The 22850-nt window shown below is 45.5% G+C and overlaps 1 protein-coding gene across 6 annotated transcripts in view; it reads right to left on the reverse strand.

Annotated features, from left to right (window-relative positions):
• Window positions 1–80: 80 nt before the first annotated feature.
• LOC147016661 (tetratricopeptide repeat protein 39B-like) overlaps window positions 81–22850 on the reverse strand; it is a 141362-nt gene continuing 118592 nt past the window's right edge. For 2 of the 6 annotated variants that reach the window (XM_085845544.1, XM_085845543.1), the window contains exons 18-19: window positions 7520–7636; window positions 81–7347 (exon numbers count right to left, since the gene is read on the reverse strand). In XM_085845544.1, the coding sequence (XP_085701670.1) occupies window positions 7245–7347; window positions 7520–7636 (220 nt within the window). In that variant the 3' untranslated portion in view covers window positions 81–7244. The remainder of the gene's footprint in view (window positions 7348–7519; window positions 7637–22850) is intronic. The other 4 variants (XR_015049148.1, XR_015049147.1, XR_015049145.1 and 1 more) reach the window with 4 other exon arrangements.

The following is a 22850-nucleotide window of genomic DNA, read 5'->3' on the forward strand; positions in this document are numbered from 1 at the left end:
AGGATAGTTTGCTGTCACAATTCAAGGTTGTTCTTTTCTTCATAAAGTTCTTGCTTTTAAAGTCATCACAAACACTTACGTTTGGTTATTTGTAAATATTTTATTAAAAGTAAAGGAGACCAATAAGCAGTTGCATCAGATGTAGACAGCAAAATCGGGCACATTGAAAGATTATCTGTAAGAATATTCCGACACGTGCACGCAGTATTTGGTTTGGAATGTTATGATCAAGACAATCCAAACAAGAACCATTTTCCATAATACAGAGGAGGTACATTTTGCATCGGTCTGCTGGAAATGGTAGATTTCAATTGATAATAGGAAAGGCAAGTACATAAATAAACAATGTATTGTACAAACCTGCAGACGATCCTGATCAGAGCTTGCCATGTAATCATTCAACTCATCTTTTCAAACAAGAGGATACTCAAGATCAACCCAAAAAACAGAAATGCACATAGTTTACAGCATTCATTTGTGTACACTGGGATGGATTGGCTTGTATGAAAATAGTGAGAAAGTTAAACAATGTCTTGGCTCATAAAATAGAAGATGTACAAATAGGCTGAGAAAGAAGTTACAAACTAAAATCAAACTTGTGAGATGTTCAAACATGAACAAATGTATTTAAGCAAGACTGGTCCAGCCTTATCCGAAATGATAGAGCAGTGCATTCAGGCCTTCGTTTTAATGATGGGGTTTCAATTTGTCTAAAAGAATGGTCGTGGCTTTGACATTGGTCCAAAGAAACAATTTTGCTTCTTTGGCATTATAATCAGATTAGCATGCAGTCAATTGACTGAAGCTAATCTTATAAAGCCCAGAGTGATATTGCGATTACTAACAGTGTGGTTGGTAAATGTTTTGTAAACACATTTACCTGATATTATAAGCAATGGTGCCACCAAGAAAAGGCAGGTGCAATGTGCACACAGATGCTCGTTGTGCAACTGAGGCCCAACGCTCACCGATTAAAAAAAAACAAACAAAAAAAATACACCGGAGTTGAGGCCATACTGAACCAAGAAGTTCTTGATAGATATCATCATCTTTTTGTAACATCTTATTCAATTAAGAAAGCAACTAATCCTACAATCATTCGAAAATTCATCATCGACCACTTTCTCGACATCTGACAGAAAGGAATTGCCAAAACAATTTGTGTTACCAATAAATAACCACAATTCAGGAATGATATTACAGTCCGTTTAGCAAAAAATTATGCACAATCAGGTGACGATGAGTGACAAACAGGTGCGATATGGAAACATTAAATAATCGGCATGCATCTGTTCAACATTTCCCATAAACCCTGCCAGCTGACTGTACCCTGCAGTATGGATGACGTAAGAATAAATAAATAAAATTTTGGCAGATTGTGCCAGAAGAAAACTCGTTTTTTAAACCTCTCAAATAATGTAAATAATGACTGCAAGTATTAATGCATGAATGAGGTACATAATAAAGATACAAGAATGACCAAACAAAACCACACGCCGGTCTCGACAAGAGCAGAGTCCAGCTGCTCAATGAGCCGAGAGAAATAATTAATCCAGCAAATGCTTCATCCCCAAATACCCCAAACAAATTGATGACAGTTCTCATGTATGAGGTAATCCCTTCTGGATAAGGATGCTGGATAGCAATGTCAAGATACAATTCTCAGATTCTGAGCTGTCCTTCTTGAAGGAACAGTATGAATCATGTCCCTCCCGATTAAGAACACCTGTATAAAGGTGTGGGCTCTACATAAGATCATCCAACGTATAAACAAAGGGAATCTGCAATAAAACCACAGATCCTGACATTATGTCTAAAATAAAATATATAGATATATATTTGGGGTGTGGGTGGGAAGGGTGTGAGATTAGCAAATCACAGATTGGCAAATCCAACACCTAATGCTGGTACGACACAAACACTTCCAAACTGAAGATAGTAACTAATTAGAAGAGGAAATTAAATAACTAGATGTACAAGCTCATAAAGAAAACTAGTTGCAGTAAAAAGGACAACGGCACTCAGTCGAGTGCATACCTCCTGGCCGAGGCAGAACAGTTTACGTTTTGTATCTCACTGATAGGCTGAATAAGCATCCGGACCATTCGTCTATGTCACACCCCAAAATTGAATCAGCTTGTTATTGTCACCTCCCCAACTCATCCACCAAGTTTTGTCATAATCTGTCCATAACTTTTTGAAATGTCATGTAATGTATCGCTGTGAAGCCGCTGTCACACCTTGACGATTTAGCCAGCGTATGCCGATTTATGAAAAATTTGTCTAAAACGCTGGCACACGTCAAATTCGTTATGGGTACGTTTTGTATACGTTAAGAGCACGCTGAAAAACACTGCCATAAGTCATAGTACGCTGGCTTTAAACGTTGTACTTTTGGGTTGTCCTCAAATTTTTGCATGCTTGAAATTTTACGACGTATGCCGGCGTATAACTCACACGTTCCGCTACGCTGGCCATAAGTTGTAGGCACGTTATGCTATCGTTGACACACGTCAGCACACGTTACTTGTAAGTTATTCATAAGTCGAAACACGTCGAGGTAATGTTTAGCGTACCCGAAACTTATTTCTAACCGATGAGTAACGTTTTGTAAACACGCTACACGAACGTTGTTCACACTTTGCAACATGTTACTTGAAAAAGAGGTAGACGTATTTTACGTCTTCAGGACGACAACAGAACTTAATGAACGCGTTTCTAACTTACAGACACCGTATAATGGCGTATTGGCAGCGATTAGGGGAATTGGTATATAAAAAGCGGCTTCGCAGGAGGAACCCGTCTTTTTTTTAGACTTCGTGGTGAGTACATGTCCATGTCATTCCGAGAGATGGAGGATACAGCAATGCTGAGACGACAATACCTCCCTGTCCTCGAACATCAACATGACCTCATCGAGGTGACACTGCACCAGTTGCGTGCCAATAGAGCCGGGAGAAGAAGATGTGAACGTAGGAGAAGGAACTGGGTGAGACCATGGATCGGGAGGCGACGCCTTTTACGGTATATATGACCAGCTCATGGTGGAACTCCGGAACGAAGACCATGCATCCTTCAGCAACTTCCTGCGAATGCCCCCAGCGATGTTCGACGAGCTGCCAGCCAGAGTGGGTCCAAGGATAACCAAGCATTATTATTAAATCATTTCAATAGTCCAGTGGAAGCAATTCAACTCGCTCAATAGAAACGATTTCAATTGCCGAGCACCAGTGTCCAAAAACAATGGGCGAGTGACAGGCATTTATTAAAAGTGAAGTTGCAGCCTATGAATAGAAAACCTCACGTAATCGTCGACGATACGCTGCCACGCTATGCAAACGTTAGACTATCGTTGGGCGTAGGTTGTGGACGCCTAAAACACGCTAATCAATCGTTGGTATAACTTATGTATAAGTTATCAAAGCGTTCTGTGTTCATTACAAGTACATTATGCATTTGTCCAAGTCGTTTTGAATACTTTTAAAACTGAAACAAAAAAATAGTTCATCGTGGGAATGAGAAAAAAAAATTAGCCGAATCGAACAATGGTGCAAAGTCTCCTATCCTTAAATAGTCTCCTATTCGTGGACGCAACGAGGATCCATCATCACCCACACCCTCCCCATCACGCTCACCTACTACGACTGACATGGACATACTACTACTACCAATACTACTACTACTACTACTACTACTACTACTACTACTACTACTACTACTACTGACATGCTCACCTACTACTACTACTACTACTACTACTACTACTGATACTACTGACATTGACATATACTCAACATGGAGTCTGGAACACTGACGGGTTCCTCTTGTGAAGCCCATTTGTATATACCAATTCCCCTCAACGCTGCCAATACGCCATCATACGGTAGATGTAAGTTAGAAACGCGTTCATTAAGTTCTGTGGTCGTCCGGAAGACGTCAATCAAATTTGTCTACATACGACAATGTGCGTTTGAGACACGTTACACATAGGTTCAAAGCACGCTACTCAGGTTCAAAGCACGTTACTCATAGGTTAAAAATTAAGTTTCGGGTATGCTAAACATTACCTCGACGTGTTTCCACTTATGAGTAACTTACAAGTACCATGTGTCCGACGTGTGTCAACGATCACGGAGCGTGCAGAGAACTTATGCCAGCGTATGCGGAACTTGTGAGCCATACGTCGAGTACGTTGTAAAATTTTCAGCATGCTTCAAATTTCACGACGTACTAGACATACCACGGAATATGACAGCGTACTTCATCATTTTTCAGCGTGCTCCTAACGTATACACAACCTACCCATACCGTATTCGACGTGTGCCAGCGTTTTACACACATTTTTCATAGGTCGGCATACGCTGGCTAAATCGTCAAGGTGTGACTGCGATGTTGACACTTCCAATTTTCAGGCGGTTATGATTTAAATCGGCGTGCGGCAGCTTTTTAACAGGCTACACCACGAGTTCGCCGGCGATACGTGCAGCGCGCTTTGCCTAAGTTAAACTATCGTTGGGCATAGGTTGTGAACGCCGACAACAGGCTAAGCATTCGTTGGTATAAGTTATCTATAAGACAACGAAACGTTCTGTGCCCGATATTAATATGTTATGCATACGACCAACACGTTATGAATACGTCCAAAACTTTTATTTTAAAAACCTCAAAACTTCAGCGTGCGCCAACGTTTTACATACATTTTTATACGTTGCCATTGCTGGCTAAAACGTCAAGGTGTGACAGCGCCTTTAGGTCTATCTCTCAATGGTGAAGAATCATTTAATTTTTTTTTATATCATTCTCGTATCCAGATCCGGATCTTCACCAAAATCAAATCAATTTGGCTTTATCACACAAACTAGCTTTCACCAAGTTTTGTCCGAATCCGTTCATAACTTTTTGAGATATCATGCTCACAAACAAACAGACTGACGGACAGACAAGGATGAAAACATAACCTCTGTCTCCCTTCGGTGGTGGAGGTAATGAACCACCAAGCAGTGTTTATCCGGGACTGTGCAGGCATTGGGGAACTGGTGTTGTCCTCCCAAGGAAGGGAAGGTGGGCATTACACAACTACAATATGCAGATTGGGAGACCTAACATCGTTTTCATCGACACCCCGGAGGCTAACAGCTTTCAATGAAGACCATTTGATGGTCGAACCGTCGGACCTTAGACATTCCTCTTGGGAGGCGATGTTTTAATTAACCTCCGCCATCGAAGATCGGAGGTTATTGTTCTCACCCCTTTCTGTTTGTTTGTTTGTTTGTGAACAGTATTACGGAAAAACTCCTCAACGGATTTGGACGAAACTTGGTGGGGGGATTAGGTATGGTCCAAGGATCATGCCATTAAATTTTGGATTAGCTCTGAGATTAGATTAGATCCAAAATCCAATATGGCCGCTATGGCGGCCATTTTGAAAAAATATTTGAAACTTTTTTTTTTGCATTTCTGCATGTTTTAAGTGATTTCCAACCCCCCCCCCAAAAAAAAAAAATTGTTAGAGAGAAAAAAAAAATTTTGCAACTTTTTTTTTCAACAAAATTTCGATTTTTTTTTTTTTTTTTTGCATTTATACATGTTATACGTGATTTCCAACAAAAAACATGCCAAAATTATAATTGCGGCTGATTTTGGAACTTCAGGTGGATATACCCACGTAAAATCAATTTCTGTCTCAAGGAATCTAGTTATGACGAATGAATTGAGCATGTAAAAGTTAAAAGTAAAAGGGAAAGTTGCAAACTATAACTCTGTGAGCACTGTTGATGTCAAATTGAATGAATAGGATATCAGGTTCACTTGAGTGACCTAGCAGTATTGGCGGCGGAGGTTTTGCACTCTGCAGAGTGCTTCCCCTCTCGTTGTTGCTGCTTTCATTTTTGAATACCAAATTTACAGTCTATTACAAGAGAGGGGATAGGGGATACACAGAGATAAAATGCAGGATTTTCAAAGTGATGTAATCTGCCCCAGAATACTTTGCGAGCATGTGTAGAAACCATGCGCAACAGCGGCAATCAGGATATGCCAACGTACATCACACATGCGAGATAAGGATTATCAGCTAAAGTTGTTCATAAAGCTTCTAAAATAAGTCAAAAATACTTGGAGAAGTACTCTTAGAGAAAGGGGTCTGCCGCTAAAGTAATAAAGAGTTGGAGAATCTTCTGAGCTCACAGGCAGGGCTGAGATCTTACAGCTGCCCATACTTCAGATTCCTGACAATGTGGACCGGTACAAGGCCGGAATAACTGTGAACGGGCATGCTCTACCCTAACCCTCGATCATCGCTGCTCGTGAATGGACAATGGACCTTGGGGGAGTATCTCCTGTGAACATGGCAGATTTGTGAACATCCTGTGAACATCCATGGATATTTCTTGTATTTCCTATATTCTTGTGAGTCTGATTTGCATCCAGGAGCAGAACAATTATGGTTAACCATTTTGAAATTACCACTCCTTCATCTTAATGCTGAAAATTATGTTACAAAGACGAACGTTAACATTCATAAGTCATTTTGAAAGTCCCGTATTGGTGAAAGCGTAAAGCAAGGATGAAAGCTATTCTTCGTTAACCATTGCAGACAAGTTCAGGTATGATGTTATTTTATGGAAGCAGGTCAACAGAACTGATCAAAAATGAAAATAAAAGAAAAGATGCCACATTGTGGAATGGCACTCCACATCTAACTATACCACTATATTAAATTTACATTTGTACCAGAGGAAAAGCAGCTGTGAAGTGAAGATCAACCATTTGCAAATGATCTTCCAGACAGCCCAATGATCCAATGACTGGATATAACTGTGCCAGTATGTCACCAATTGTAAAGTACAGAGTCCTGACTCTATTTCCAGAACCTCAGACTTGGAGTCATGAAAGACCCATTTGAGCACCTCGTAAAATAAGATAAATTAAAATTTGAACAATCATACAAAACAACCTCGTAAGTTAATACAGCATGCTGGAAATTAACATAAATTAATCGTTTTTTTGTACAACCTTCTACTCTTCTCTCAGATTGATGAGGAAGAAGCAACAGGGAGAGTCTGACAAGAGCAGAACAAGGAGAAAAACAATATTGCAGGTAATGTTGGTAGTTGCTTTGTCTAGTGGGGTGTGCTAAATGGTAATGAAGAGCCCAAAGAAAATACAGTACATCGATGGAAGGTGGATGGAAGAATACAGTACATTGATGGAAGGTGGATGGAAGAGAATGGTGAAGATGCAAGTTATGAAGTGGCTCCATTTGTTCCGCCATTTCCCAATGATGAAAGTGTTGCGTGTAAGCGGAAATGGATCCGAGACTCCATGGAGTAGTTCTTGTAACCGTTTCTGGAAGTGACAAATGCAAGAGCTGAGAAAAAGGTGATGAATTTAGGGAGATGACTGAGCATTTAAATGATACCAATTGCTTCCGATCTTTCAAAAAATGTATTGCTACATTACCCGACAACATAGTCTCTCTCTCTCACCACTGAAATTTGTGTTCGAGGTTGGACATTACCTGGCGAGGAGCAGATGCTTGCGTGCTTCTTCAATGTTTCCCTCAATCTCATGGAGGGAAGCAAGCTCAAAAAGGGCACACGGCAACAGGTAATGATCATAGCGTATCTGTGACTCACTGTATCAAAAGAAATAGGACATGGACACAGACACCCAAATCATTTTAGAGTAAAAAAAAAATCAAAAAAAATATCAAGAAACACCACTCAAAAAGGTCATAAAAGTTTACAAACCTGAGCACTACAAGTGGAGACACTACTAGTACTACCAGAAGTCTGATTCTTCTTTTGTTGTATGCAGAACAAGGCTGCAGGGTAACATCATTGGCTGAGGGCATGGCTGTGGTCAGTGCCGTATCGAAAGAGTCTGGCCATCTTTTGTTCTCTCCATGGAACACTGATTGACCGATCGCCGGTCACGTGGTTTCAAGGCACCATGTTGCCCCTGATTTGAACAGATCTGACTGCTCAAGGAATGCAAGGAAGGCTGTCTCACCCATTGCTCGGACAAAGGAATGAAACTCTTCATCACTGGAAAGCGTTACTTTGGAGAGGTCGAAGGCCAGCTGAAAGAGAAGAACTTATTCGTGAAACTCGTTGAAGAAGATGATGACATGACTCTCGATGTTCCTATTCCATCCTGCCATGATATGAAGGATAAACTCCTCCAAAAGTTCTACACTGTGAGGCAACACATCTTTACATGGAAGTAACAAGACATTCAAAAGCGGAGAATACAGGACTCAAAATCTGGAGGCGAACTCGGCAGGAAGTGTGGCTTTGCATGTCATCATGATAAAAAAACTCAAATGATCTCTTTCTACTGTTGAGTTTGACTGTGTTCACGTCAAGCACCATGATTCCGGACCACCATCCTATTGCCATTGTCAGTGTTCGAATTCTTGATATCCATCTAAAGTATCATTTGCCATATCTGACCGGTCGACATCATGTGATGCCATTCATCCCATCTACGATGCCCTGCAAATGTGTACTACAAATGACAATGTTGGTTTGAAAATCCCGGTTTTCATTCTCCGTGTTTTGTCGCAAGTGTCATGTATTTTCTCGTTCCTTCATACGTTTGATTTAAATTGCGGTGCAAACTCAAGGCCCTAGGATCTTAAGCCAGCCACCTTAACCGTTAAGCCAACGCCAAGCATATTGTATCCTTAAATGTCCATTTCCCCATCTTTTTTGTCCAATAAAAATATATTCCAATAAAATTGTCATTTTCTTGATACTTTTTCGTTCAAATCCCTGAATCAATCGATCGATCAATTATTTAGGTTTATTGAGAATGTCAAACACTGGACAAGGCAGTCCAAAGACTGATATTTGTCAAGTTTACAATCATCAAACAGTGTTTCATAAAACTGAGAAATATATCTATATAAATAGTATTCATAAAATTACATTAATACAAATATGCAACAAAATATATATATGGAATAAAAATGCAAATTAGCAAGAAATAAGGACACATTTTAGATTACAACAAAAGTTATTACATGAAGGACCAATGGAAATAAATAAATAATAGAAAAAAATGGGGAAATGGACATTTAAGGATACAATAAGCTTGGCGTTGGCTTAACGGTTAAGGTGGCTGGCTTAAGATCCTAGGGCCTTGAGTTCAAGTCCCTGTCGTTCCACTGAATTAACACCAGGTGGGTCGAGTCAGCCTCTCATCCCTTCCGAGGTTGGCAAAATGAGTACCTGCTTACTCGTAACATCAGCGGCACAGCTGTGCCCCCAGAAAATAATGCAGCCAGCGGACACAGGCTGCATAAGAAAAATAACAATAAATAAATAGGAAGCAACCTTGTGACTCATCATGTAATTCATTGTAAATACCGTACATGCAAATCATAGAATTCAGCATGGCAGTCATGGTTGGAATCATCAATTGTTTATATCTTTGTGTTCTACAGAAGGGCCAATATTTAACATGAGATGTACACGACATGGCCAAAAGTATGCAGACATCCCTTCTCATTAGTGGATTTGACTATTTCAGCCACACCCATTGCTGGCAGGTGTATAAAATCAAGCATATAGCCATGCAATCTCAGGTCAGGTCAGGTCAGGTATGGGAGCATGTGCCAGAACAGCACGTCGCTGCGTCCACTTTCCGCCGGTACTCCAGGGGCCTCCGTCTGGCCATCCCCCAGGCAGATGCCAGGCCCATCCCCATCTCCTTGAGATGATGGTCAACCTGTTGCAACCATGAGGCACGTGGTCGACCCACTGGTCTCCTCCACTCATGAGACTCCCTCGCTGAGAGAATCTAGTGAGCAGGATCAGAGTCAGGAAAACGAGCCACATGTCCATACAGCCGCAACTGACGCTCACGGACTATGCAGGTAACAAATCTCATCCGAGTCTCTCTCAGCAACCGCTCGTTGGACACAAAATCCGACCAGCGATAGCCAAGGATTCTCCGAAGAGACCTGGTACCAAAGGAATTAAGTCTCCGTCTCAGATCCTTGGTCAGAGTCCAAGTCTCGCACCCATAGAGCAAGACTGGAAGTACCAAGGACCTGAGGACTCGGACTTTCGTCCTCCCGCACAGGTACCGGCAGTGCCACACCCCATGATCCAGTGAATCCATGACTCCCCAGGCCCGACCCAGACGTCTATTGACCTCTGACTCGCAGCCAGCAGAGACATGAATATCACTGCCAAGGTAAGTGAATCTCTCCACGACCTCAACATCCTCACCACAAACAGACACAGACAGGACAGCAGCATCCAAGATGTCACCGAAAGCCTGGATCTTAGTTTTGACCCAAGAAACCCGTAATCCCAACGGCTCCGACTCCTCATTCAGCACCTCGAGGGCCCCCAAGAGGATGTCTAAAGTCTCCGCAAAGATGACTGCATCATCTGCAAAGTCAAGGTCCGAGATCTTGATATTCCCAAATGACGCACCGCAACTTGATCTCTCCGACATCCTCCCTAGAATCCAGTCCATACAAGTGCTGAAAAGTGTGGGGGCAAGTACACATCCCTGACGAACTCCAGTAACAACTGGAAATAAGTCAGAGATGGTACCACCACACTTCACAGCACTCTCAGTACCAGAGTAGAATTCAGACATCAGATCGATCAGTTTTGGTGGCACCCCACGAAGACCAAGAATCCTCCAGAAGACATCCCGATTCACTGAATCGAACGCTTTACAGAGATCAACATAGGCTGCAAGCAGCCCCTGCCGAAACTCTCGTCTGTGTTCGGTGAGGACACGAAGTGCAAGGATATGGTCAATCGTTGACCTCTTTGGTGTAAAGCCTGACTGCTCTGGACGCTGGTGCTCAAGCAGATGGTGGCGAACCCTATCGAGAATTATCCGAGCAAAGACCTTGCCCGGCACTGAGAGCAGCGTCACCCCTCGGTAGTTGTTGCAGTCTTGGCGATCACCCTTCCCTTTCCAGAGAGGGACAACAAGGCCCCTCTTCCAGTCAGTTGGGATGATGCCTGTGTTCCAGGCAGAGCACAAAACTGCATGCAACGACACGAGTGCAGCATTTCCACCAGCCTTGAGAAGTTCGGCATGGATGCCACAGATCCCTGGAGCTTTGCCCCGTTTCAACTGGTTCACCGCAGCCCGTGTTTCCACAAGCGTAGGTGGACCACAGTTGATTCGAGGGTCAGCAACAGGGATTGTAACACCCTTGACGTCCAACTCGACAGTTGGGGGATCAGCCTGGTACAACCGCTCAAAGTAACCGGCCCAGCGGGCCTTCACTTCAGACTCCTCTGTCAAGAGCCTACCACTCTCTGCTCGAACTGTAGTGCTCTGAGGGATGGGCTTGGATGAACGTAATGCGCGAATTCCCCTGTAAGCGGGAGGAGAATCACCTGTCCACAGGTGATGCTCTACCCCCTCACAGATTCCTCGCACATAGGCCTCCTTGTCCACCCTCAGTGCACGTACAGTTTTACGCCTCAGCTCCCTGAACAGCTCAGCTCTGCCATTCAGCCTGGCCCTGCGACTCTGGTCAATGGTATCCAGTGTCCCTTGAGAGATAAAATTCTTCTTTGCCCTGCGGTGAGCTCCAAGGCATCCACCGGCAACATCAAGGACGGTGGTCTTGAAGGCGCTCCACAACTCTTCAGGACCCCCCAAAGCACCCAGACCCCCCAAGTGTCCACTCAGCCTGTTCGCAAACTCCTCAGCTACTCTCTCATCCCTGAGCTTGGCAACATCCAGTCTCAGCTGGGATGGTACCATTCTCCAGGATTTAAGGTGCAGCTTTAGAATTGCTACAAGCCTGTGGTCATTATTGAGGAACTGAGCACTCCGGTAGACCCTGCAGTTCTGGATCATCCTCCAACGACCGTCAATGAGGACATGGTCAATCTCCTTTGCCACACCGCCAGCGTTGGAATACCAAGTCCAGCGATGAGCTTGTGGGCGCTGAAACCATGAACCAGCCACCCTAAGTCCATGACTTCTTGCAAAGTCAAGGAACTTAGTGCTATTCTGGTTCATAGTTCCTGACCCATGGGGACCAACACACACCTCATAACCGTCCCTATCAGTTCCAGTCGATGCATTGAAATCCCCCAAGACTAGAAGTGTATCTCGTCTGGGGCACTGATGAACCACAGACTCGAGTGTGGCGTAGAATGCATCCTTCACGGTGAGATCACTCGCCTCAGTCGGAGCATAAACAGAGACCAGGGAAATGACACCGAAGGAGTGACGAATCCTTAATCTCATAATACGCTCGTTGACCGGTGTTACCTCAATTATCATTGGGGTCAGCTTATTGGACACAGCTACAGCAACTCCTTGGGTATGGTAACCATCAGAGCGACCAGACCAATAGTAGGTGTAACCACCCACCATTATCTCGCCGCAATCCGGTCTCCGAACCTCAGAGAGAGCTGCAATCCCGATGTCCAAACGCTTGAGCTCAGATGATAACAGAGACAGGTGATCATCCTCTCTTAGGGATAGGACATTCCAGGCACCCACCCGAAGGGACCCCCTCAGGTTAACCCAAGGAGACCGCCGTCTGGTGGAAGACACCTCAGCACCACTCCGACACACTCTCCCGCAATCTGACCCAGGGATGTTACCCCGTGGTTTCCCTCCTATCAAAGATTGGGGGTCCCGAAGGCTTTGCCCCAATCCCGTCATCCGGTGAGCTGCCCTGCGAAGGGAAGCTGCACAGGAGGTACTCCCACGGAGTGGGTTTTCAGATTTTTTTGCGTTTTTGCGTTTTGCGGAATGAAGCGTTTTACGGTGGCCGGAGTGCAAATCCTGCCACCAACCTCCTAATAAGAAGTGACCCAACTGCAGGATGACGTCCGCAGACACAGTTGGGCACTAGATATGGATGGCCGTTGGCTCACAAGGAGCTCCTCCGCCCTTTGACAGGTTTTGTTTTTAATCCTGCTGGGTGTCCATATCCAAACACCCTCCTCACCAGAAACCTGGTGGGGGAGACGGTTTAGTCGCCGACAACCCGACCATGGAACAGGTTAGTACAGGTTTACATGGTACCTGTAGCAGGTCACAGATCAAACCTGACCTGACAGAGGTGACATAGACAAAGATTGGCAGAACGGGCCATATTGAAGAACTCAGTGACTTTCAACATGGCACCGTCAAAGAATGTCACTTTTCCAACAAGTCAGTTGGACAAATTTCTGCCGTGCTCGAGCTGCCCCAGTCAACTGTAAATGCTGTTATTGTGAAGTGGAAACGTCTTGGAGCAACAACATCTCAGCCGTGAAGTGGTCGGCCACACAAACTTTCAGAATGAGACCACCGAGTGCTGAAGCGTGTAGCACGGAAAAATCATCTGTCGTCAGTTGCAACACTCACTTCCGAGTTGCAAACTGACTCTGGATGCAACGGCAGCACAAACACTGTTCGTCGAGAGCTGAAATGGGTTTCCATGGCCAAGCAGTCGCACACAAGCCTAAGATCACCATGCGTAATGCCAATTGTCGGCTGGATATGTGTAAAGCTCACTGCCATTGGACTCTGGAGCAGTGGAAACGCGTTCTCTGGAATGATGAATCACGCTTCACCATCTATGTGTCCGACGGACTAAGCTGGGTTTGGTGGATGCCAGGAGAATGCTACCTGCCTTCACGTACCGTGCAAACTGTAAAGTTTGATGGAGGAGGAATAATGGTCTGGGGCTGTTTTTCATGGTTCGGGCTCGGATACTTAGTTCCAGAGAAGGGAAATCTTAATGATACAGCATACAATGACATTCTAGAGCTAGACGATTCTGTGCTTCCAACTTTGTGGCAACAGTTTGGGGAAGGCCCTTTCCTGTTTCAGCATGACGATGCGCCCGTGCAGAAAGCGAGGTCCATACAGAAATGGTTTGTCGAGATTGTTGTGGAAGAACTTGACTGGTCTGCACAGAGCCCTGACCATCCATCACCAGAGCCCTGGCCAGCCCTGACCAACCGCATCCATCACCAGAGCCCTGACCATCCCTGACCAACCCCAAACACCTTTAGGATGAATTGGAACGCCAACTGCAAGCCAGACCTAATCGCCCATCATCAGTGCCCAACCTCACTAATGCTCTTGTGGCTGAATGGAAGCAAATCCCCACGGCCATGTTCCAACATCGAGTGGAAAGCCTTCTCAGAAGTGTGGAGGCTGTTATTGCAGCATGGGGGGGGGGGGGGGGCGACCAACTCAATATTAATGCCCGTGATTTTGGAATGAGCAGGTGTCTCCATACTTTTGTTCATGTAGTGTGTTATGGATTTATCACTGGATGCACTCAACACAAATATATTGTTCCTTCGTTTCTGATCCCCACCTCCAAGCGAACATAACTTCATTGTCAGTACAAACGCAGATCTATCTATCTCTATCTCTATCTCTCTTAGCCGTTCGATGTGCTGAATCATGGCCGTAGACCACAGTACTCTGAATTTAGCCAAAGCTGAAAGCCAGCCAGCGTGTAATGAATTAAAGAGCAGGTTGTGGGTCACCAAACATGTTCTGAAAATTTATCAATATGATTATATGTGTATTAAATAGTTTGATGCAAACCATTGTGGTTGCCTAACTATTGGGCAAATTAATGGAATTTAACTCTGAAGTTGTTATTTATTGAGGCTGTTGAAAAAAACAGCCGCATGCCAAATATGGATGGTGACGTCACGTTCTCCAAAACAAAGCAGACGCTCACTCGCTCATTGAAGAAGTGTCCAGTTCAGCGGGCCGTTCTTTCACTTTTTTTTGAGCTTGCAACTGTCTATATTATCCTGTTTTTTATTTTGAATTATTGTAGAACAAAGTTATTTGGATATTTGTACATCATGCCTCGTACGTGTGTCGTCATGTTTTGCGAAAATGGTTGGAAAACGGGTAATCGCTTCCACCGATTCCCGAAGGAATCAAACATTTGCCGGCAGTGGATAAGATTTGTACAAACAAAACGGGCGAATTTTCCCCCAAAGAAAACGGGTAAAGAGGACCCTTTGGATAGACTTGTCATTTGTGGTGACCATTTCACAGCCGAGGATTACGAAGGCAGAAACACATCTGATCACCACTCTGTGAATATGAGTTGTTGGTTGACAAGTTCTCCAGCTACTGCTCTGTCACAGAATCAATTGTTAAGTTTAAGTGAAAAAACCTTGAAATGCATTCTGAAAGAGTACATGGAAAAACACATAAATAAACTTTCTGAAAAACACAAGCATGAAAAAATTTCTCAACAAATCAACTTATTGTTGATTAAATTACTTTTTTAACAGCATCAGCAAATTGGGCTATTTCATTTCAATTGTAAAAAAATGATGAATTTTCCACTTTTTTTTCTAAATTTGGCAGAATATTTCCCAATGAGGCTAAACATGTTTTGGCATTTATATGCCACAACAGTCTCTTGAAAGTTGGGGTTTGTTCTAACTGTTCACTTTCGCTGGGGTCAAGCTCAGCTGTCAGAAAGACTTCAACGCCAAGGCTACGGTGTATAATATTGTTACGTTTGAGGGGGGGGGTATGCATTCAAAGGGTAATTAGGATGTTTAATTAGGTATGCCATGCTGTTCGAGTTTACCAGGATCTCGATGTAATAAATAGCAATTCAGTGGTGATAAGTTGTCTAGTAAATGTTCATTTCTTCAAGGGGGGAAATGATAATTGTCATGGAATTAGATAGGGACACGGGATAGGGTAAGTGTGTGTGTAAACCCCTTTTGGTAATCTCTGGAGACTGGCCGTGACGTCACAGGACAGTGCAGCGGATGGCTCCGCCCCGTGATCACGATTGGCAGAAGGCGACGGCGGTGGGCCAATAAATGGCTCGATTGGAAGTGACGAGGGCAGGAGGATAAAAAGGTTCTGTTCGGGGTCAAAAAGAGAAGAGGAAGAAGATCGGGACAAAACGATCGTGTTTTTTTGGTGTGGAGGCTGTTGCGCGGAGAGCGTCCTTGTTGTTGTGCTGATTCAATCGTGTTCTTCATCGTGTCTTGGAGCCTTGCTGAGCCTCGTGCCTCACCTTGGTTGGCTCTGGGGTTCTGCTGACTCGGAGTACGGGGTCGAACGGCGGGCGGACCTGCCTCCCTCTCCTGATCGCAACTTGGCGCCAGAACTGGTTCCCTGGCGGCTGTGAGCGGACTTGGGCCAAGACCAGGATGTCGACAGCACCACGGTTTCTCCTACCCCCCTGACGAGAGCAAGGCCAGCTCGTCCGACGCCGATCCAGGGACAGTTGCGTCCACACCACGGTCCAGCCTGACCACCAGAAATAGCTACGTTTTGTGTGTGCACTTGGCGCCTTAGAGGTTTGAGATCTGTATATTCATTGGAATTGTCTGTGTTTTTCCCCACGCCCGATCCCACACCATCCCTTCGAATCGCCCCGGAGCTCTTTTCTTGCCGAGTCTTGTTATTTCTGGTTAATAGTAAAAACAAATAAACATCATCAACTCAGTGAAAAGTGACTCGTGCCACCTTCCTCGTCCCATTTGCGGTAGAGCGATTAGAACCGCCATGTTTGGGTTATAAATAAATAAACCGCCTCCATCGTTTCGGCTCATTCTACGTTGGCGGGACTGTTCAAGTCCCGTGGACGTCACATTGGTGTCAGGAGTGGGATGTTCGAACCCCTCTAAATGATATACCAGGATTAAAATCTCGCCACGAATTGGAATATAAAATTACTACAGAAAAGCGCGCGAGCGCGGGAAAATTTTGGCGGGATTTTTCAAATTTAAATTAATTGGCGGCAAACGGGACTTCTGCACCATGGCGGATGTGCAGATGTTTGAGGAGGAAGGCCACGTGTCTGGCAGCGAGTCGGGGGAAGAAGGGAGAGACGGGGGTAGGGTTGGAACCTCCCCCATTCCGAGCGTGGACCGTGCTTCATCGCCCGTAACGGAGCCGGCAGCGCCGGAAACCGGCACGATGACGATCTGGACAATGTTGGAACGTTTAATGAGTGCAATTACAGCACAGGGGGCAAAAATGACGGCACAGGGGGCACAAATGGCAGAAATGATGGCACAAATGGAAAATCAATTCGTGACACAGAGGGCAGAAATGACAGATCAATTGGGGGTAATGGGGGTACAGTTGGGTGCACGGATTGATTTAATGAGGGATGAATTGGGGGAAAAGATGGAGAAAATGAAAACTGAGATGCAGGAGTGTGTGGATGTTAAATTGGGGGAAATACAAAGTAAATTCGAGGATAGATTGGAGGAAACAAAGGTAGAAATTACATTGGAGGGGGAAAATATACGGAAAAAATTGGTAGATAAAATTGATGCAACGAACATTCGGGTTGATAAAGTGGATGAAAGCCTGGAACGTCATCGTGCCTGTGTGGATGCTCGTATGCAGCTGCAAGTTGAAGAGTGGGGAGAGCTGAGGAAGCAAGGGATGAATTTGGCGGAGGAGGTAAAAGGATTGGAGGCTCGGTTGGATGAACAAGATAAAATTATGAGCCAAGATGAAGTCTTGGATAAAGGCCTGGTAGAGCCGTCTTTTGTAAGTAGTGTCCGGGTTGGTTGAGGAGCAGCTACAAACTCGCGACGGAGCCTTGGAGGAGGTTGTGCGGGCCCAGAAGTTCCTGCGGGAAGAGGTGAATCGGTCCATTCAACGTTTGGAACAGGAGGCAAAATTGACCCATGAGACCCTCACCACAAAACATCTTTGGCCACAGTGGGCTCCGAAATTGGATACGCAGCCACAAGGGTGTTTGATCCCTGGGCTGGATTCGGACAAGGGAGAAACTGAGAAGCGGGCCACCGTAAAAGTGATCCCCCTGGTAAATTTTGACGGGTCAGGGAGCGTTGAAGCTTTTCTGACGCAATTTGAGTGCATTTCCCGACTAAACGGGTGGAATGAGCAGGAATGTACAGGGAATTTGGTGGCAACGTTGCGGGGACCAGCCGCAGATGTGTTAAACGTGATCGCGGAGGGATGTTGACCAGCTCCCACATTTGCGAGGCGTTGAGCCGTCGGTTTGGGTTCGCGGAAAACTGTGATCTGGTGCGGGCCCAGCTCCAGCACCGCAGATTAAAGCCGGGTGAGACAGTGCAGGAGCTGGCACAGGACATTTACCAATCAGTCAGGATCGCGTATCGGGACCTTACAGTGGAGGCATGGGACAGACTGGCACTAGAGAAATTTTTAGCTGCTCTTCCTGACCCTGAGGTCCGAGCACTAGTGGAGTTACAAGATCCACCCACCGTTCACCGAGCGGCCGAGTGCGCGGCCAGGCTGGCCTCGTGGAGTCGGCCGGGTCGGGTTCCAGAGAGGCCATCGGTGACGATCCGACAGGCGGAGATCCAGGATCAGGGAGGGGGACTGGGAGAAATTGGCATTACCCAAATGTTTCAGGAAATTTGCCAGAAACTGTCAAGTTTGATAAAGGGGAATCCGGTAGTTAGTGCGCCAAAGCGGCGGGGTCCAGCCCAGCCAATAGAGCAATTTGATTATGGCCGAGGGGGTCCGGAACCGGAAGAGACATTTCACCGATACTCACGGGGGCCTTTTATGGGGAGTTGTTTCCGGTGCGGGCGAAGAGGACACGTGCAACGATATTGCCGGTACCCAGCGATGGAGGGACCCTCCAATAGACTTTTAGACTCGGAGAGGGTGAATCCTCCTGCTGAACCGCCAGGTCTATCCGAGATGCCCTTTCATAGGTCGGGTCCGGAGATCACTGTCGGGGGTCGGGGAGACTAGATTGGGCTGAGCATATACGACCATGCTCGGCTGCTGAGATTGTGGCGAAGTGCCCTCCTTTGGTGGAAAAAAATGAATTGTGGGAAAATTGGCATGGGTTTGTAGGTTCTGCTGGGTTTTAGAGTGACAATCGGGACAGTGGGTAATTGGAAACAAAGCGGGCACAAGTGGCTGTCCAATGGCTGGTGCGTGGATCGGGTGAGAAGTGCTGTGTGAGTTGTTTTAAGTGAAGAAGTGAAATGTATGGTGCACACATTGTTTTTTTTTATTGGGCATGGTGTGGTAACAGGGAAGGTCATGGTCGGTGAAGTGTTAGAAATGCAGGTGTCACATGTAAGGCCGATGGGGTGGGGGAGTCATGTGGGTTTTGTGGGTGGGGATGATGTGCTTGTCCACAGGGATTGCTGAAGCTCACGGTGAGCGTGAATTGCGACCCCCTTCAAGGAGATTCTCCACCTGGTGGCTAATGGTGACAGTGTCTGGAGGCAACTGGGAGAGGGTCTGGTTGGGCGACCAAGGCGGGTAGGACCTTGGCGACCCAGGAAGGCCAGAGGAGCCAGTGAGACCCCTTCCAGAGTGTTGTACGGGATTAGAGCTGATGGCTACCAGGGGGGAGGGAATCAAAGGGAGCGGGGCGGAGAAACGTCCGGGTTGGACTAAAGCTTACCTGTGGGCATGGTTGCACCTGAGATGCCCCCATCATCTTGTGGTAACCCACCGCACGGCCATGACGGGATTCAGCCTGCATGATTAAAATGAGGACCATGACCTAGAAATGTGATGATGACCATGGTGTGAGTGTTGTGAAGATGTGCGAGTCCCACTAGATCCCGCACAACTTGACATGTGCAGCAAGGGCATGATGTCCGCATACTTTTGGGGCAAGCAAATTTGAAAATTGGCTCCCCAGGTAACGCTGGGTCTATTAGCATCCACTGGGGGAGGCGGTCAAGTGTAAATATCCTGTGAATAGTGTCGTTAAGGCTTAGAGTAGGAATGTAAAGTATAAGTGTTGTGTTTTTGTGGAACCTTTTGTTTCCCCTCCCCAGATCACTGGAAGAGTGCTGGGCAAGAGCGATGATCCAGAAGATGGAGTGCAACTTCGCTCAGTGCTCTCATGTGATAAAATTAAAAAAAACAACAAAAAAAAACGAATGATTGTTTAGGCGAGGATAAGGCCATAAGGGGGTAGTACATTAAGCAGGATAGGTAAGTTAGCTGCGACTCGCTGCCCATTGCCCCTCCTACTTTATTTCGTTAGGTTAATTAGGTGTGAGTCAGTAAGTGTTAAGGCTGGTACGGTAGCTGTGATATACCTTGCAGGAGCTGCGGTACCAGAGGAGGGGGCAGTGTTACGTTTGAGGGGGGGGGGTATGCATTCAAAGGGTAATTAGGATGTTTAATTAGGTATGCCATGCTGTTCGAGTTTACCAGGATCCCGATGTAATAAGTAGCAATTCAGTGGTGATAAGTTGTCTAGTAAATGTTCATTTCTTCAAGGGAGGAAATGATAATTGTCACGTAATTAGATAGGGACACGGGATAGGGTAAGTGTGTCTGCGTAAACCCCTTTTGGTATTCTCTGGAGACTGGCCGTGACATCACAGGACAGTGCAGCGGATGGCTCCGCCCCGTGATCACGATTGGCAGAAGGCGACGGCGGTGGGCCAATAAATGGCTCGATTGGAAGTGACGAGGGCAGGAGGATAAAAAGGTTCTGTTCGGGGTCGAAAAGAGAAGAGGAAGAAGATCGGGACAAAACGATCGTGTTTTTTTGGTGTGGAGGCTGTTGCGCGGAGAGCGTCCTTGTTGTTGTGCTGATTCGATCGTGTTCTTCATCGTGTCTTGGAGCCTTGCTGAGCCTCATGCCTCACCTTGGTTGGCTCTGGGGTTCTCCTGACTCGGAGTACGGGGTCGAACGGCGGGCGGACCTGCCTCCCTCTCCTGCTCGCAACTTGGTGCCAGAACTGGTTCCCTGGCGGCTGTGAGCGGACTTGGGCCAAGACCAGGAGGTTGACAGCACCACGGTTTCTCCTGCCCCCCTGACGAGAGCAAGGCCAGCTCGTCCGACGCCGATCCAGGGACAGTTGCGTCCACACCACGGTCCAGCCTGACCACCAGAAATAGCTACGTTGTGTGTGTGTGTGTGTGTGTGTGTGTGTGTGTGTGTGTGTGTGTGTGTGTGTGTGTGTGTGTGTGTGTGTGTGTGTGTGTGTGTGTGTGTGTGTGTGTGCTTGGCGCCTTAGGAGGGATTGAGATCTGTATATTCATTGGAATTGTCTGTGTTTTTCCCCACGCCCGATCCCACACCATCCCGTCGAATCGCCCCGGATCCCTTTTCTTGCCGAGTCTTGTAATTTCTGGTTAATAGTAAAAACAAATAAACATCATCAACTCAGTGAAAAGTGACTCGTGCCACCTTCCTCGTCCCTTTTGCGGTCGATCGATTATAACCGCCATGTTTGGGTTATAAATAAATAAACCGCCTCCATCGTTTCGGCTCATTCTACGTTGGCGGGACTGTTCAAGTCCCGTGGACGTCACAATATATTTGGGTCCATTATTGATTCATTCTATTTCTGACTCTTGAGTGACTCGAGGGTTAAAAATTATTATATCAAGTCACAGACGAATCAAACTTCACATTATTTTATGCATCGAACAAGAAAATGAAAATCTACAAACCTGGTGGAGTCTGTCAGTGTGAACTGCCGGGCAGTCAGTCCTGCCACTTGTGCACGAAATAGGCCGTTTTCTGGCACTCGCAAGTGGCTCAAATTTATATGGCTCAGGGCCAGAAACTCCATAGTATAAATTCCCATCATCCTCCGACTAATCCTCGGCAATATCAGAATGAAAACACTCAATTTCATCGCCGCTGAAATCACTCTGATTCGCATCTCGCCATTGTTCACACGCTGTTTCCGAATGTTCACGAAGTTTTCGGAGAAAGTGACGTCATAGCATCTTCGTTAAATTCCGGTCTGTTTTTCGATCACTGACAAAAGTTTTGACTCAAAAGTTAATTTTAGCATATTTTGGGTTTCAAATGTAAGAAAATAATTGCCCAACGATTATTAATGTGATTACAACCTTCGAATCACGCGAAGTCATCAGCGACCCAAAACCTGCTCTTTAAATTGGTGAATACAGGGAAAGTACTGTACTGAAAATATCATTTTTGGATGGAATTCAACAGTAGAAAATGTCTTTATTCATGATATCACCAAGTTTCATACTTGTAGATTGAATAGATCTGGAGCGATAAACATATTAGTACAAGTATGCGCATTGGCCCCCATTTCTCTTGTACTGTGCGCTCAATGAGTTGCGGCTTGCTGAGGAACAACATGGCACCGATTGTTCAGTTGACCAGACGCTCATTATACATGATACTGGCTGTACTGCTGATGGTTATATTGCCCTTTATAGGTTAGGGCAGGAAATTTTAATTTGACCATGGTGTCAATGAGAGCTCGCCTACTCTTGATAAAGGACACCGTGGGATCTTTAACGTCCACCCACTAATGCCAGCAGATGGGACGCCTAGTTGAACGTCCATCCTAGGGATGGCATACATATTGATTAATCACTCTGCCTGTTAAACACCAGGATGACAGTTTATAGCTGGGTTGGGATTCAAACCCAGGATAGACAGCTTTGAGGCAAGTGTGCGCACATTTAGGCCAATGGTCTCCAACCAGTTGATCACGGGATTCTTGTTGAACAGTCAATCTTTAAAAAATCCTTGTGGATAACACACACACACACACACACACACACACACACACACACACACACACACACACACACACACACACACACACACACACACACACACACACACACACACACACACACCGATCAGAAACTATGCATTTAAACAAACCAAGTATCCACAGAGACTTGTCACACATGATAAGTACAGTGAATGTGTTCAGGTTGAAAGTGGGCCTGTGGTCCTGCTCGTTAAAGAACAACATGGCAAAGCACTTCCCAAATCTGGAGAAAATCCTACAAATCCTGAAAGAGAGAGAGAGAGAGGTTGACTGGGATTCTGTGCCTACCTGAATAGACTGGAAAAATAATTCAACAGACGATTTCAGGAGGTATAAATAATGGAACAAATCATTAGGTTT

Source organism: Eptatretus burgeri, chromosome 11 (assembly GCF_056783735.1).
Source record: "Eptatretus burgeri isolate ZD-2024b chromosome 11, Ebu_testis_v1, whole genome shotgun sequence".
Classification (NCBI taxonomy): domain Eukaryota; kingdom Metazoa; phylum Chordata; class Myxini; order Myxiniformes; family Myxinidae; genus Eptatretus; species Eptatretus burgeri.